Source organism: Mustela nivalis (genome assembly GCF_964662115.1).
Source record: "Mustela nivalis genome assembly, chromosome: 19".
Classification (NCBI taxonomy): domain Eukaryota; kingdom Metazoa; phylum Chordata; class Mammalia; order Carnivora; family Mustelidae; genus Mustela; species Mustela nivalis.
In genome coordinates, this window is record NC_139038.1 from 9,793,616 (window position 1) to 9,810,556 (window position 16,941).

Here is a 16,941-nt window from a genome sequence, read left to right on the forward strand (position 1 = left end):
TTCCAGGATCGGCGGCCCCTTCCTTTTCCATTGGTGCAGGATCCAAGACCCCCGGGGCCCGGCAGCGACTGCAGGCCCGCAGGCAGCACACCCGCAAGAAATAGCCTTTGTCCCCATCCTGTCCCCCGCTCCCTGCCCAAACGTGGACCTCAGCCCCTGCTGGGAGGAGCCTCTGACCCTTCTAGTTCCGTAGAGCAACCTCCGCCGCCCCCACGTTCAGCTTCTGTGGGGGGAGGCAGTGGCAGCCCTGGTGGCCGTGCCCGCTCGAGGGAGAAGCCTCGGGCCTCTGAGGGCGGGGGCACAGGGCAGCCGCCTGCTCCCTTGGCTTGAGCAGCTGCGGCGAGGCTGGAGAGCGGGCGAGAACATCTGTACATACCGTCACCTCCTCTCCTGACTCTTCTGTGGAGGACGCGCGTCGTCAGGGGGCCTCCCTCCCGCTCCCCGGAGGGCCAGCTCGGGGCGGGGGGGTCGCCGGCACAGTGCTTGCCCGCGTCGCTGCTGGGCAGCGGGGGACCAGGGTCGGGGAGCTGGGTTGGTCCCGCAGCTTTTCCATGCTTGGCTTGCCTGTAAACAGTGGTCGTCCCCAGGTCCCCTTAGGGGACCCTGCTTCCCCACTTCTCGCTGCTCTGGCCCGCCCCGATTCCCTGTGAGGTGACCCCGACCCCGAATTTGGCTTTGCCTTGGAGAGCCTGGCGGGCACTGTTCCTGCTCTTCCTCTTCCTGCCGAGTCTGAGTCCGCGTGTGGCCCCCCGCCCTCTGCCAGTTTGGCCCCTTAAAGCTTGGTGGCTCGAGACTGTTAGCCTGGCAGCTGCAAGGGCAGATCCCTCGCGCCGGGGAAGCGGGGCGAGCGGGCAGGACGGCCCTCCTCGCCCGCCTCCCCTCCCCTGGGCCGTATGTTTGAAGCCTCGTCCCGTGTTAGTCTGATGCTTGCGTCTGTTGCTCTGTGAATCGAGTTTGGAGGAAGAATCGAACCGTGTGAGTGGCGGCATGTTGGTAGTGCCGGACTTCGCTTGTCGCGTTTCTGGGGCGTCACGCATCGAGCGTGCAAAGTAGCGCCGCTTTACGCTACACGCGCTCACGCCTGGATTTCCCGATGGGGTTTTCGACTTTTAAGGGCTGGCAGCCCGAGAGGATGGGGCCGAGGGGAAGCAAAGACCTCTCCCCCCTGCGGTTTCCCTGCCGCTGACCTGACCCCTCCCCCCCCCCCCCGGGGCTGTGGTAGACACCAAAACTAAGGAACCACGCTTCGAATTCAGGTTCCCCCTCCCCTTCACCTCTGCTTCCTTCGCCCCCAGATTACATCCCCTGGGCCCAAGAGCCTCGCTGCCATGCCCATCCTCTTTGGGAGAAGTATGAATGCGTGTGTCTAAATTAAAAGAAAAAAATATTTAAACATTTTTTAACAAAATAAAAATTTATTTTTGTATTTAAGCTAAATTGCCTTTTAAATTCCTTCAAGCTTGGTTCACTGAGGTGGTTACGTATAAACGCTATCGATTAGGAGTTAGCTGTAGAGTTAAGTTACGCCTGTGCAAGAGGCTCTGGCGCTGTCCCAGGCAGCTCTCCGGAGGGGCCAGGGCTCCTTCAGGACACACGATATAAAATGTAATTCTTATTTTATAAATAATGTGACGTAGATGTAATGAGTCCCCCCTCACCCCGTGACTGAGGTTGAGTGCTGTGGCACGCGACTGTCCCTCCCACCCCTGGGGAGAGCAGGCCGTGTGTCCCTGTGCGGGCAGCTGGGGGAGAGGCCTGCGCCTCGAGTCCCCGGTCGCTGTCCGGCCTGGGGGCTGGGGCACAGGTCTGGACCCCGAGCTTCCGCGTGCCGGACGGAAGGTCGGTCCTCCGAGTCGTAGTGCCCCGAGCTGGTTTACCTCCGTCCCACAGGCAGGACCGCTGGTTCGGGAGCCCCCGGGGGTGTCCCGGCACAGCCTGAGTGTGTGTGCGTGTGTGTGCGTGTGTACATGGACGTGCACTGGACAGGGACGGGAGGCTGGGACTTTCCATGACAAATAAAGACTTAATTCCTGTGAGTCTAGTTGGAATTTTTCGTATGAATGTGAGATTTTTCTCCTTGCTTATGTCATTAAGAATTAAAAAAAACTGTGATCTATTGTGGACCATGTCCTGCCTTTTATTTCCGCGGTCCGGCCGGCACTCCCTCCCCGGCAGGCACGCGGCCCGGGTAGGGGCCCCAGGACAAGGAAGTCCACCGTGTCCCCGCTGGAGAGCCAGGGTTACCGCTTTCCTTCCTAGAGCGGTGACCAGGCAGTAGGAAGGACGGAGCTGTCACGCAGGGCTGCGGGCTGAGCCGCGCGGAGGCCCGGGCTCTAACTGCCCCCCGGAGCAGGCTCGGCTCCGCGGACCTGCGGCGTGCCCAGAGCCGAGGCCCGGCGCCGTCTCTTCTTCCTCCGTCGGGCAGCACCGGCCGTGAGTTCGGGTGCTACTGCTTCAGCCTCGGGGACCGAGCTAGGAGGAGAGTCCCTGAGTCACTGGCAGCCTGGTCCTCCAGCGCCTTCCACGCAGCCCCCGCCACCCCACTCACCTCGACACCTCGACCCGTTCCAGAACAGCGACAAAGAAGCCACCAGTGAGCGTGGTCTCGGGAGAGGCCCGGAGGCAGTGTTCAGCCCCTGGGAAAGTGCTGAGGCCTCGGTGGGGCCAGGAGGGTAGGACGGGGGCTAGCCTGCGGGGGAGCACGGCAGGGCTGTGGGTACAGAGAGCGGCCCCTCTCCCCAGCCCGCCGGCGGCCCCCCGCTACCTGAAGGCCCCTGGGTGCTGCTGGAGGGCGTCCCACACCACGTCCTCGTTCTCCTCCCGGCACAGGGAGCACGTGGAGTAGACCAGGCGCTGCAGGGAGGGGAAGCTGAGCGCGTGGCGCAGTGCTCGCTGCTGGAAGCCGGCCAGGGCCTGCAGGCGCGCCTTGCTCGGGGTGCCTGCCCCGGGCTCCTCCAGCGGTCTGGCTGGCATTCCTAAGGACAGAGCGTCAGCTGCAGATGGCCTCGGTTCGCGCGGAAGTCCCTGCTGCACGGGTGAGAACGCTGGCCTGGGTCACCGGACGAGGAGAGTCTGAGCTAAACCCGAGGCCAGCGCGAACCCCAGAGCCGCAGGTCCCTCACACACCCTCTGTCCCCATCTCACCTGAGCCGCTACAGGAAGGGTCCAGTAAGATGTACTGGACCTGACGGTAGCGCCGGTCGGAGGGGGAGACCGCCAGGAAGTCCTCCTCCGCCAGCTCGCAGCACGAGACTCCAGCCCGGGCCAGCAAGGTAGCCATGGACGCCAGCCGCGCAGCGTCCCGGTCAAAGGCAAAGATCTTCCTGGGGGACAGGGGACAGCTGCAGCGAATCACCAGGCCCCCAAGGGCCCACAGATGGGACATGCAAGAACACGTCCACTCGGGACACAGGACCGTGTCTGGTCAGCGGGACCCGAGCAGGGGCTTCCGATCTCACAGCAGCGCCCCCACGGGAAGCTGGGCGTGCCCCCCCACACCCCCCACCGCTCCAGGTCCGCCTGGGATTCTTCAGAGGAAGGTGCTCTCAGCCTGCACGCCCTGCTTGGGACACAGAGTTCCCGCTTCCCAAGGGTGGGCTCAGACGCCATCCCCTCTGGCTGGCCGGGGCACTCACCCCTGGTTCCTGAGCAGAGCGGCCAAGTGACTGGTCTTGTTGCCTGGGGCAGCGCAGGCGTCCAGGACGTGCGAGCCCGGGGGCGGGGCCAGCAGCATGGCCGGGAGGCAGCTGGCCTGGGGGGGCAGAGCGAGGCGCTGGCGCACGGGGACCCCGCGCCGTCCGACCCACGCGTGCGCCCCCTTCCCGCCCACCTGCCCCACCTTGTCCTGCAGGATGAGGTGACCGGCCCGGTACAGGGGGTGGTCGTGCAGATCCGTCTGGGCCGGGAACACCAGCAGCTCTGGCAACAAGGGGTCCAGGAGAAAGCACTTCCCTTTGAGGGCCCGCAGGTCCTCGAGGCTGCCAGGGCACAAGAAGCATGGAACGTTCTGAGTCCCCCCGGCCGAGCACTAGGCTGGACCTTCCACGTGTGACCTCACGCGACAGATGCCGCAGACTGCTGCGGAGAAACGCACGGCTGGTGACGGAGGCAGCAGGTAAGGGAACACGTGGGCACGCGGGTCAGCCCTGGCCCAGGGTCCCACCTCCGCCACCTTCCAGCAGGGGACACGGGGGCAGGTGCCTTCCGTCACACCCCCTCCCGCTTCTGGGAAGCGGTCACGGGGAGAACTGGGTTATTCCACGCGAGATGCGTACAGTATCCGGCACGAGTGAGGCGCTCCAGAAACGCCAGCTGGTTTTTTTGTTTTTTTGAAAGATTTTATCTGACAAATATCACAAGTAGGCAGAAAGACAGGCAGAGACAGAGGCAGAAGCTGGCTCTCTGCTGAGAACCTGATGTGGGGCTCGATCCCAGGACCCCGAGACCATGACCCAAGCCAAAAGCAGTGGCTTAACCCAAGGAGCCATCCAGGCGCCCCCGAAACGCCAGCAGTTACACACCCACCGCGGGGGGAGGGGCCGCTGGGCCGGGGGCGCCGCACGCGAGGGGCGCGGGTGGAAGGCCCGCTGGCCGCCGCTGACGGAGCACAGAGCACAGCACGCGCCCCTTGCCAAGCGGGTCACAGAGCTATCCGGGGGCAGAGCCGAAGCCAAACCCAAGCTTCCTGCGTTCCCTGCCGCACCACCCTGGCCTCCCAGCAGCAGGCCACAGGCCGAGGGGACGGGGAGGGGGCAGAGGCACTTCCCAGAGCTGTCAAGCCCCCAGGAAGTGGGGGGTGCGCGGAGCTTTCTGCGGCCAAGCACAGCTGAAGTCGGGAGGTTCTCCTGCCCGTGAAAAGAGAAAACGGCGCGCAGGGTCCAGGAGGACAGAAAGGTACAGCGGGCAGGACGGGCGCGACGGGGGCTCGGCGGCTGGCCTCGCGGCCATGTGTTCGCGGACGACAGGGTGCTGGAGGTGCAAAGCGCAGGGACGCGGGACGCGTCCACACCCGCAGACCTAATACCCGGTCCCACATCCACAAAATGAAAGACAAAGACCCTGATGGTCTCTGACGAGTCGACGTCCACTCATGACAAAACCCTGCAAAGCAGGTGTCGAGGGCACAAGCTGGGCACAGCGCAGGCCACTGGGAAAAGCCTGCAGCCACCCCACTCGGGGGTGAACCCCTGAAAGCCCTTCCTCTGGGACCGAGAACAGGACAAGGACGTCCCCTCGTGGCCCCTTCTCTCAGCAACCCAGTCAGCACGGCAGGCGACATGGTGACGCGGCATCCAACCAAGGAGGGCGGGCGACGCGGGAAACGCCAGCCAGAAAACTGCTAGAACTTCCGAGCGGATTCGGTAAAGCAGGACAGAAAACCCAGGCACGAGAATCTGTTGTGTCTCTTACACAGACGACTCACTACCGGGCGGCCACGGACATGACGTGGCCACTGCTGGGCACAGGGTCTGGGCACCCCAGCCCCTCCGGCACCCCGTCCCTGGGGCGTGCGTCCTGCCTGCCTTCCCCGCTCCCAGAGCCCGCCCCAGGACGCGGTCTTGAGACAGTCCCAGGGCGCAGAGACCATCCAGAAGGCGGCAGACAGAACCCATGAAGGCCTTGTATCAACTGGGAAGATTCTGGCAGGTGGGCGTGGAGACGTCTTGCTGCCGCCCCAGACATGCCCCCAGCTAAGTGCCCTTGCTCAGGAAGCCTGTCCCCGGCCCATCCGCAGCGGCCCGCCCGTTCGGATCACTCCCAGCCATGGGGGAGCCAACAGGAGACCATGAGCACACAGCCTGCGGGGGTCCCCAACCGGCCGGCGATCTCTGTGTGGTGCAGGGGGGCCCCTACGTCAGATGCTTGGGGACCCTGTGTGAGTATGGGGGGCGGGCCGAAAGCGCAGGCCGCTTTAACGGACTCACTGGAGAAACTACACGGTGGCCCTGCCGCAGAGCAAAGTGGGGGCGGGGGGGAGGCTGTGCTGGCAGATCACCCCCCCGTCAGCGGACCCCTAACACAAGATGCAGGGGCAGCCCCGGCTAGCAGGGCAGCCCCCCAGCTCGGGAAACACTCGCGAAGAGAGGGTCTCCTCCCTCAGCTTGCGGACGCGGCTGCCACGTTCCAGCTAAAGGCTGGGGGAGCATCCCAGTGCAGCCGGGAGGTGACAGGCCGTGGGGCAATGGCTTCTCCCTGGCTGCGCCGAAGGCGACAGAATGAGCCTCTGCCCCACACACCCTGCCCTCCAGCAGGGGCGAGTGGCCCACTTGTAGCAAGTTCAGGGACTTACATCCTCGGGTGCTGGATTATTCCAGCCCACGGGGGGGGGGGTGCTTGGCCCAATGAGGGGGGCCTTCCTGGGCACGCGGGACCCCAGGAATCTATACAGAAGTACAACAAATTCTTAGGCCGCTGGGAGTGAGACGGGCCATCGGCACCCCACTCTCTGGAGGCCCTGAGGGGGCCACATCCCAGCAGGAAGGAGCCAGCTCCAGGTGGCCCCCAGCACGGGGACGGGCTGCACACAGGGGTGAGTCCACCCGGGCAACACGACGTTCGGGGTGCGGGGACCGAGGCAAAGCTCAAAAGGCCACCCCCACCGGACCGGGAAGGGTCTGGAGAATGTAACCCGGAGGCCCGCGGACTGGACCTCCTTGCTGTGGCCCCGCAGCGTCAGCCTGTGGAAAGCCTTAAAACCTGAGCGACGATGCCCATCAAGAAAGTCCATTGACGCTGCCAACTGGGCACCCTCCGCCTGCCTGAGGACATGGGGGTCTCCCTTCCCAGGACTAGGGAACACCCCGCGTCCGGCCGCCTACCGGCTCGACTGCGTCCAGGTGAATCCCACCTGGAGGCTGATCAGACTCCGCGGGCACACGAGACCGCCCCTCCTCCCCGAGGACCACACGACACTGCAGGAGAAACCCTCCATGGGCGACACTGAGCGGGCACCGCACGCCCTGCCCCGGCGCTTCCCACAGCCCACGAGAGCCCACGGATGCGTGTCCCAGCTCCTGGGGGTGACAGCAGAGCACCCAGAACCGAACAAGGCAGTGGCCCCCCCTGCACACGGCTGTGCCCAACGCCACCACCGTCTCAGACACCAAGGCCACAGTCCGGGGAGGGTGCCGTGCCGTGCCGTTCTCAGCACGTGCCTCCACGGTGTCCCCTTGGCCACTAAGCACAAGACCGGTTGCCTTCACATGGGAGGGGCAGCGGGGGATCTTCTGAGCACTGCCCCCAGGCTACCCCCATGGCCCAGCATAGGTCACAGGAAGGCAGCAGGGGCCCTGTCGCTGTCACCCTTCCCACACCAGGAGGACGGGCCATCGCACGCACACCCTAGTAATCGCGTGGAAGCGTGCGTGTCACAGGCCGTACCGCAGGCTTTGCTGCGCATCCATGAGAGAGAGGCTGGACAGTGACCCCCAGAAAATTCAAGGCCCAGACACTGCCCTGGGGGTGGGTGTCATTTCATCCGCTAAGACACACCCCGTCCCAGACGCTGTGACCGACAGGCGAGGTGCACTTCACCTAGCCCCCAAGAGCGAGGAGCAGGTGTGCGAGCCTGGAGAAAGCTCTGCAGGACTCCGCGTCCCCACCTGGCGCAGCACCTCTGTCCCTGAGTCCAGCGGGGGTCACGGAGCCGCCTGAGAAGGCAAATCACTAGGGAAAGGGACAAAGCTCCAACGGCGCGAGCCGGGCAGCTGCTGAGGCTGCGCACTGTGGCAGCGACGACCGAAAGGGAGAGCGCCCCTAGGACTCTGCTTCCCAGCTCTGGAAGGAAAAAGACACCAGCTGTCCCTGCCAGAGAGCAAGAGCTTCCAGTCGTGTGCGCCACACCCCCCAGGAACAGCCCCTGCGGAAGCAGCACCACAGCGGCCACGGCTGCAGCCAGAACGTTCTGGCCAGTGATGGCTCCCCAGCCCCGGCCCTCAGCCCCCCACGCGCACCGCGGGCGGCCCTAAGGAGACCCCCTGTGGCGCGGACGGTGGAAAACAGGAGGGGTGGATCGCGAATGAGCCCTTGCGGGGTCAGGATATATGAGAAGACCGGCAGGTTCACCAGGTTCCACGTCGGGGCTCCCACGGCAGCACGACCCCGCCCGGCGGGCCAGAAGCTGACGACAGTCTGGCTCCTGGGCCAGCCCTAACGACCTCCGGGCAGCAGTAACTCGGCACACGGATGCGGGCCCGCCGCTGCGCCCCGATGGGAGGGCACCTACCAAGGAAGCCAGAAGGCCCTGGAGGTAGAGGGACCGGTTAGCTCAGTAACGCGGCCCAGCTGTTGTGAGTCCTGCCCAAGGCAGCTGGCAAGGCCACCAGACCGGCCCCTCCCTCCCCAGCGAGCACTCGAGCCACCCTCCCTGTAGGTGGTCACCGCCTCGGCCCCACCTGAGAAGAGCCTGGGTGAGTGTACTAGACCGTGACTGGGGCTCACGCCGCAACAGTCCCGATGTGCAAGTGCACAGAAGGGCACGACGCGAATGCAGGACCCATCACCCCTCCGACCCGCAAGCAGCCGGCCCGGCAGACAGGAGACAGGATGCTGAGAGCGGATGCGGTTACTCGGGTCCAAACTCCTCGGCTAGTGGGTCTGAGCGCTGTCGCAGGCTCTAACACAAACGAATCGGGGCCTGCCGCTCTGCGGGCCAGACTGGGGACCCCCGCCCGGGCAACTCCATGCAGGGAAGAGCCGCCACCCTCTCCCCGCAGGCCGCATGCTGCTGCTGAGAACGCCAGGCTCCCCTGCGCTGGGAAATGCGCGCTGGGATGGCCCCGGGAACGGGCATGGGACCTCCCACCCCTGGGCCGGGGGAGCGGCCGCACCTCCTGCGGGATCCAGCGGCCCCTGCAGAAACCGCTCCCCCGGGAGCGGCACGCGCGCTCCGGAAGCGGGCAGAAGGTGGGGGTGCCGGTCTGGCATGTCTGCTCCCCGCTCCTCACGCCCGGCAGTGCTGCCCCCCCCTCCCCGCCAAGGAGAAAGGAAAGCTGCCAGCATCCTCTCCTCCAGGCTGGAGAGCAGTGGTCGTCTGTCCCCCGATGACACCGTCACTTGGCACCTCTGTTCCCTGCACGGGACGGAGAACACGAAAGCACACACGGGAGCCCCCGCTACACTCCCCCGGCGACGCCAGGGGCCCGCCCTTCCGAACACTGAACGGTCTTCGGTAAGGAAAGCCGACCTCCCCAGCAGGATGCACTTGGACGTGATTATGGCTTCACAAGGAGGCACCTGTGTGTTCCTGACAAAGAGTGTGCTCACGGGCCATTTATTAACTCACACAAGGACTCGAGTCCACGGCCTGAGCGATGGCGCCTCCAGCCTAGGGGATGTTAATAAATCAACGGTTTGGATCTGGGGGTGCTCTGCGGTGTTACCACTGATCTGGGGAATTTCGCGGGGCGGGGGGGAGTTAGTTTGTTTTAAGAATTTATTTATCTGGGGCACCTGGGTGGCTCAGTGAGTTAAGCTGCTGCCTTCGGCTCAGGTCATGACCTCAGGGTCCTGGGATCGAGCCCCACATCGGGGTCTCTGCTTGGCAGGGAGCCTGCTTCCTCCTCTCCCTCTGCCTGCCTCTCTGCCTACTTGTGATCTCTCTGTGTCAAATAAACAAATCTTTAAAAAACAGAAAAAGAATGAATTTATCTGAGAGCACATGTGCTAGGGGGAGGGCAGAGGCAGAGGGAGAAGCAGGCTCCCCACTGAGCAGGAAGCCTGATGCGGGGGAGCCCGGGGATCCTGAAGGCAGACGCTCAACGAGCCACCCCGGCGCCCCTGGGAAATTGTGGTCTTAATCTGTTTTCTCCTGCATGTGTCCCAGCAAGAACCGGACCCGCCCCTAATGCTGCGTCCACCTCCAGTGCTAGTGAACCCCCTGCCGAGCACTCAGGACACGTGGCAGAAAACAGGGTCGTCTGGGATTTTAGAGCTGGTCACAAGGGTTAGAGTGTTGGGGAGGTCACTGAGAGCACGGGCCCGCCGGCTGACCCGCCAGCCGGACCCGGCAAACGGAGGCGGCTTCTCACCCCTTTCCCTGACTTCGGAACGAGCACCCCACTTGCCTTCCCCACCACAGGCCGCCCCAACGACAAAGCCTTGAGACGTTGACGTGGTGCTGAGATCACAGGGACCGCGTACAGGCATAAATCACTTCACCGCATGTTGCTCTACTGACAATGCTTCGCAGGTAGTGAGGTTTTGTTGGGGGTTTGTTTTGTTTTACAAACCGAAGGCCCCATTTTCCCAGCACTATCTGCTCCCTTCTTGTCTCTGGATCGCATTCTGATAATCCTCACAATATTCCAAACTTTTTCATGAATACAGAGTTTGTTACGGTGACCTCTGATCAGTGATTATGACTCACCAAAAGTTCAGGTGATGTTTAGCATTTTTTAGTAATAAAATACATAAATGTCTTTTCAGACATAACGCTCCTGTACACTTCGTAGGCTACACTATACAATAAACCTGTCTTTCATGGCCACAGGGAAACCAACAAATTCATCCGACCTGCTTCACTGCAGCATTCTGGAACCGAACCCACACTACCCTCCAACATGGGCCTCCACGTGACTGAACCCAGTTAAGGCCTATCTAGGAACTGTTTTTAAGATTCTGGTGGGGCCGGGGTGCAGGGATCTACTCGTCTTCTGGCTTCCCAAGGCAAGCCTTGTATGAAGCTCTCTTATTACTAAACCTGCCACATGTCCATCGGGACCAGTCCGCCTCTTTCTTCGTCCCTTCTCTGGCCCTGCCCCGTGCGGATGGGGCCTGGTTTCAGATTATACCTGGAAGGCTCCCAGGGAGTTTGCAAACCAATGTTATCAGAAAAAAGAAATTAAGAAAACAATCTCATTTACACTCGTATCCCAAAAAAAACCCCAAAAAACTAGAAATAAATTCAACCAAGGAGATCAGAGACCGGTACTCTGAAAACTGTAAGATACCAGGAAAGAAACTGAAAATGACACAAACGAGAAGTTGCTCCACACTCACGGAGTGGAAGAATGTCGTTGAAGGTCCACACTACCCGAAGCAGTCTACAGAGCCAGTGTGACCTCTAACAAACTCCAATGGCCATTTTACAGGTACAGAACAATCCTAAGATTTGTATGGAACGGAACAGCCAGACCCATCCTGAGAAAGCACAAAGCTAGAGATCTCACACTGATTTCAAACGACATTACAAAGCTGCAGACAACACAGAATTGGTCCCGGCATAAAAACACACACGCAGATCAATGCAACAGAACAGAGGGCCCAGCAATAAGCCCATAGCTGTACGGCCGATTAGTTTGTGGCAAAGGAGCCACGAACATACAACAGGGAACAAACAGTCTCTTCCATAACGGGGTCAGGAAAATGGAGGTCACGAGCAAAAGAATGACACTGGACAAAGACGGATGGCCAACAGGTACACGAGAAGGTGTAAACATATGGGATTAAAAAATTAATCCCATGAGTCATGAGGGAAACAAGCATCAAAACCATAACGAGATGTCACCTCCCACCTGTCAGAACGGCTATTACCCAAAAAATAAGAAACAGCTGTCGGTGAGGATGTGGGAATCAGGGAAGCCCCCTGCACCGCTGGGGGTGACGAGGACTGGCGCAGCCACTGTGGGAAACAGCACAGAGGCTCAGCACAGGATCAGAGCTGGAGCCTACCGTATGATCCAGCAATCCCATTTCTAGGTGTTTTTCCAAGGAAAAGGAAAACACTAATTCAGAAACATACCCGGCCCGTTTGCTACAGATATGCGACCGCCAAGACCTGGAAACCCTAAATGTCAACGGTTAGAGGAATAAAGAAAACATGTAACTACGTGCACGTATGTGTGTGCGTGTGCACATGCATACACACACGGGAATAGTTTTCAGACAAAATATAAAATCCTGCCGTCTGCGACCACATGGATGGGCCCTGAGGATCTTACGCTAAGTGAAATAAATCAAAGACAAACACTGTATATTCTCACTCGTATGTGGAATCTCTTTAAAACACGAACTCATAAATACAGGGGACGGCTTTGTGACTGCGGGGGCGGGGGGGGCTTGCAAAAGGGGTAAAGTTTGTCAAAAGCACAAATTTCCAGCTATAAGATACGTAAGTCCCAGGGCTCTAATGTACGGCACGGTGGGTGACGCTAAGAGCTACGGTACTGCGTACCTGAAAGATGCTAAGAGATCTTAAAAGTTCTCATCACAAGAGGGGGCACCTGGGTGGCTCAGTCAGTGACGTGTCTTCTGACTCTTGATGTGGGCTCAGGTCATCTCAGGGGCCTGAGACGGAGCCGAGCCCCGCTTCAGCACACCGGGTACGAAGCCTCCTCGTGCCTAGGAGTCTCGCTCTCCCTCTCCCTCCGACTCCTCTTTTTTCTCATCACAAGAGAAAAAAACTTTCTGTATTATACGTGGTGACGAATGTTAACTAGGTAGTAATTACCTTGCAGTATAAGTCAACAATGTGTGTTTAAGCACATTGTTTTGGAAGGATTCCTCTTAAGTCGTGAATTCTGAATAAACAGGATTTTAAGTTAAGGGCTGGAGAAAGCCCGGCCTCGGCAGGAGAGAGAGAGAAACTGCTGGAAAAGTAGGAGAAAGCCGGAGCCCGTCACCACCTCCCCTCCTCTCTCTTCCCCTGGATCCCCCTTTCCCAGAGCCCCCCGCAGCCAGGCAGGTTCTCAGCTCACCTGGAAGCCCGACCCTGGTAGGAGAAACCTTGTCTCTTGAAATAATCTACTGCATCTTCAGGGCTGGTCTTGAGGGTGTTCACGCGCACGAACCGAGGCACCTGCGAGGCTAGGACGCGATGGGCGGTGAGGGGGCAGGACCAGGCCCTCTCCTCTGGGGGCCCGGGCGCTGCCCTCCTGCCCACACGCCCTCCGGCTCACCCGTGCCAGGCCTGGATCCCACTTGCAACAGGTCCTCGTTGCGGCTCACCCGGCGCTGAACCTTGAGCCGCGCCAACTCCGCCTTCAGCCTGGCCTGGTGCCGCTCCAGCAGGGGTCTCCAGCGGCCCCCGCCCCCTCTGAAGCCCTTCCCCAGCAGCAGCTCGTACACGAGCACCTGGGGGTGGGGAAGGAACGAGGGGCAGGCCTCAGGGTGCGCGTCTCGGGACGTCACAGCGCTGAGCGACCACTTGCCAGGCAGCGCCGGGTCCGGCGAGGTGCTCTGCCCAAGGCCACAGGCCAGGTGCGCGGCAGCCCGGGGAGCCCAGCCCGGTGTCTCGCTTCCCGGTCCCGAACCCTCTCCCCGGGGCTGCTCACCCGCCCCGCTCCGCATCCGACCCTCCTCGTCGTCGTCACCGCCACCCTCGAGTTTGAGCCAGAGTCCCCGCCGCGGGAGGTCCAGCACGGTCACCCCGCCTCAGCGAGCGGCGGCTAGAGACGCTCGCGCGCGTCGGACAGAGGCGCCTCCTGAAGTCGCGCGGGGCACGGTCCGGCGCGGACACCGGGTCCCGCACCACCCCGCCCCCCCGGCCCCGGTACCTTGGCCAGGTGCGGCCGCAGCTTCTTCTCGGCGCGGAGGAGGCCGGCGCCGGCGATCACGGCGTCCAGCACGGCGGAGTAGCGCTGCGTCTCGCACACCAGCGCGTACAGCTGCTTCACGTTCTGCGCGCGGCCGAGAGGACACCGCCTGAGGCAGGGCCCCCCCCTTCTCGCCGCCCCCCGCCGGGCCCGAACCCCCGAACCCCGCTACCTGGAAGCTGCTGGCGTACACCAGCCCCTTGATGGAGCCCCGTCGGCCCTCCACGGCCGCCAGCACCGTCGCCGCCGTCGCGTACAGCGCCATGCTGCGCTCCCACGCGCCTTTACGGCCGTGTCGCGAGGCACTCTCGCCTTGGCACCGCCCCGCCCGCCTGCACTTCCGGGTCAAAGGGCGCGGACTCTCGACCCGGAAACCCCCGTGCCCTTTCAGCACTCCCGAGCCCCGCGTGAAGTGAAGCGCTGGGAGAGCGGTTTCCCGCTCCTCTTCGCACCGCTTCTGTTTCCTTTCTTTTCCAGTCCGACGGGCGGCGGCGCTTCCCTGCTGTTTTGTTACGGAGGTTGATATTGTGCTTATTGATCCTTTGTGTTCTGTTACGTTAGTGTCTCTTGGTCACTCCCTCCATCTCCGTCCTCTGTTTATTAACAATATATACCTCGTCTTAGGTAGATTTTTTACAGTTTACTGTTGTTTTAAAACACTTTTTAAGCTTTTTTAAAGATTTTATTTGGCAGAGAGAGATCACAAGCAGGCAGAGAGAGGGGGAAGCAGGCTCCCCGCTGAGCAAAGAGCCCTATGCGGGGCTTGATCCCAGGACCCTGAGATCGTGACCTGAGAGGAAGGCAGAGGCTTAACCCACTGAGCCACCCAGACGCTCCTACTGTTTTTAATGTTTATAGTTTGGGGCCGGTTTTCATATTTTTTAAAAAATGTGGTTTCTGCCTTTGATGTCATATTTGGAACCGCTTCTTCACACCTTTACAATATAGCAGTCACTATGGCTTCATTTTTTTCCCACACTTAAATCTTTAACCATTTAGAATTCAGTTTGGCACATGATGTGAGGAAGAGCACTTTGTTTCCAAATGGTGGGCTTTTTGTGCATTGTAATAATTCCTTTATAGTAATTTCCTCAGCGGATCTCTGGGAAGACAGGGATTTTGTAGGATTTGCTTCTGTCCCCAGCACTCATGGGATTACTGGTACACATTAATTTGATTGAATCAATCCAATACATGAGATTCTCAAGCATTCAAGTGGACAGGCCTCCGTGGACCAGAATAGACCTGCCTGTGCATTCTCTGTAGCACCAACAGCACGTCAGCATTTTGCAAGGAGGTTGACTCTAGTCTACATCCAAATTGTTGTTTAAACGTTTCACCCAGTCCTGTAGCTCTAGGTGGGTTAATAGTGATCTTTGAGTGGAAACCCCACTCCCAACTGAGTAACATCTATTTTGTTTTCTTCATAGCACCTGTTCCAGCTGCAGTCATGATTTATTCTCTAGCTGGCTCCACGAGGGCAAATCCTTTTTGAACCTCACCTATCTGTACCTCCCAAACCAGTGTTCTCGCAGTAAGGACCTAGCATCTGCTGCGTGACGGAAGGAGGGAATGAGCGGTGCACAAACTGGCATGGACAGCCAGTAGCTGTTCACGTAATCTACCCTAAAACAATCCCAATCCCCACTCCTTCAGGTGAATGGTTAACAAGTGCATCGATATTAATAAAGTCCATAGAGGATTCAGATTTTCTTGGCTTTTACCTAATGACTATTTTCTGTTCTTCAGTACCATCTAAGACACCATGTTAAATTCAGGTGTCATATCTCCTTGGCTGTGACGATTTCTCAGACTTTCCTGGGTTTTGATGACCTTGATGGTTTTGAGAAATCCTGGTCAGTGTTTTGTAGAATGTCTCTTCATTGGGATTTGTCTGATTTTTTTTTCCCGTGACCAGACTGGCTTAATGAGTATTTGGAAGACTACAGGTAATGTACCATCCTCATCAGATCACATCAAGGGCATATAGTATGAGCATGACCTTGACTGTTGATGCTTACCTTGTTCACCTGGCTAAAGTAGTTCTTCATCTTTCTCCTCTGTAAACTAGTCTTTATCCCTCTGTTCCCTCTAGGAAGGAGTCACTATGTATAGTCCGCCCTTTAAAGAGTAGGGATTAACACTCTCCCTTTCTGAGGGCAAAGTAGGTACATAAATTATTTGGCATTCTGCAGAATTCTCTCTTCTTCCAGCTTTATTTAATTAGTCACTTACCATTATGGACTCATGGGTATTTACTTCATACCTTGAGTTGTAATTCAGTACAGGAATCCCCTGATTTATTTATTTTTAAGATTTTATTTATTTGACACAGAGATCACAGGTAGGCAGAGAGGCAGGCAGAGAGAGGAAGGGAAGCAGGCTCCCTGCTGAGCAGAGAGTCTGATGCGGGGCTCGATCCCAGGACCCTGAGATCATGACCTGAGCTGAAGGCAGAGGCTTTAACCCACTGAGCCACCCAGGCCGCCCTCCCCTGCTCTTTTTAAAGTATGTTCCACACCCAGCATGGAGCCCCGTGTGGGGCTGATTTCACCTCCCTGAGATCAAGGCCTGAGCTGAGATCAAGACTTTGATGCTCAACTGACTGAGCCACCCAGACGCCCCATCCCCCACCTTTTGAAAATTTGCATTAACACCACTTCATTTTACGAAAATCCTACAGTAGTACCTGTTTTCGCTAACTGAAAGAAAGCCTAAGAGAATTCTCATTTTATTGAAAAAGGGGAAAAGTAAAAATAGTACTGTCTTGCCACAAGCCCCCGTAGACGCAGTGCGCACCCCGTGCCAGGGTAGAGGGGCTGCCCAGCGCTCTGCCCTCCACTTCTCAGCATCGGCCTCCATAGCTCTCAACTGTGCTTTACCTTGATCAACCGTGTGCATCCACTCGTAAGACGTAGCCGAAGGTAAGAGAAGCTTAAAAGCAGTTAATTTGGGGTGTCTGGGAATGTTAAATATTTCCACATAAAGTAATGGTCATCGCTGCTTCTCATGACTCCGCTTCAGCGAACAACTCAAAGTATGAAGTAAATTGCACAGAAACTCTCTACCTACTGACAGTGGGGAAACACGTACTATTTTATTCTGTCGCTCAACTTTTTCCCATTTTGGCACTGGGAGTGCTTTCAGTTGGCTCCCTGTGTCCCTTTGAAAGGCCTCTCTTATTGTAGGGTTTTCACACCCTTGTTTGTGAGCGCTTCCGGGCACTGCCAGCAGCTCCCTGCTCAGCCTGTTTCCTGCCCCAATCCTAGAACCAGCCACTTACCCAAGAAGCCCTGGTTCCTCTCCATCGGTGAATGGCTCTTAGAAGCCAAGATGTGGACGCTAGGTGACCTGTGCCTTTTAATGTCTAATACGTGACCACTAAGAAAACTTCAACCTGCATACGTGG

At 59.1% G+C, this 16,941-nt stretch overlaps 2 protein-coding genes and 1 long non-coding RNA gene across 4 annotated transcripts in view; 2 read left to right on the plus strand and 1 right to left on the minus strand.

The window, feature by feature from the left end:
- Window positions 1-2,121, plus strand: part of LOC309853960 (nuclear envelope pore membrane protein POM 121-like) — a 58,057-nt gene extending 55,936 nt beyond the window's left edge. For both annotated transcript variants that reach the window (XM_082712553.1, XM_082712552.1), the window contains one exon: window positions 7-2,121. In XM_082712553.1, the coding sequence (XP_082568679.1) occupies window positions 7-104 (98 nt within the window). In that variant the 3' untranslated portion in view covers window positions 105-2,121. The remainder of the gene's footprint in view (window positions 1-6) is intronic.
- On the minus strand, window positions 2,115-13,869 carry NSUN5 (NOP2/Sun RNA methyltransferase 5). Its single transcript, XM_082712592.1, has 10 exons — window positions 13,705-13,869; window positions 13,494-13,616; window positions 12,897-13,071; window positions 12,696-12,804; window positions 3,839-3,977; window positions 3,636-3,751; window positions 3,145-3,323; window positions 2,765-2,975; window positions 2,549-2,689; window positions 2,115-2,472 (listed from the first exon to the last, which is right to left on the minus strand). The coding sequence occupies exons 1-10, from the start codon at window positions 13,795-13,797 to the stop codon at window positions 2,334-2,336; spliced, it is 1,425 nt and encodes a 474-aa protein (XP_082568718.1). The 5' UTR covers window positions 13,798-13,869; the 3' UTR covers window positions 2,115-2,333.
- Window positions 13,870-15,240, plus strand: LOC309853977. The gene is made up of 2 exons (XR_014306030.1): window positions 13,870-14,050; window positions 14,963-15,240. It is a non-coding gene; the product is annotated as an uncharacterized lncRNA (long non-coding RNA).
- Window positions 15,241-16,941: the final 1,701 nt, after the last annotated feature.

Coding starts and splice junctions, on each gene's coding strand:
- NSUN5 (XM_082712592.1), bottom strand. CDS start 13,797: ATGGCGCTGTACGCGACGGCGGCGACGGTGCTGGCGGCCGTGGAGGGC. Junction 12,805..12,896: donor GGGATCCAGGCCTGGCACGG/GTGAGCCGGAGG, acceptor ATCGCGTCCTAG/CCTCGCAGGTGCCTCGGTTC. Junction 2,976..3,144: donor CCCTTCCTGTAGCGGCTCAG/GTGAGATGGGGA, acceptor CTCTGTCCTTAG/GAATGCCAGCCAGACCGCTG.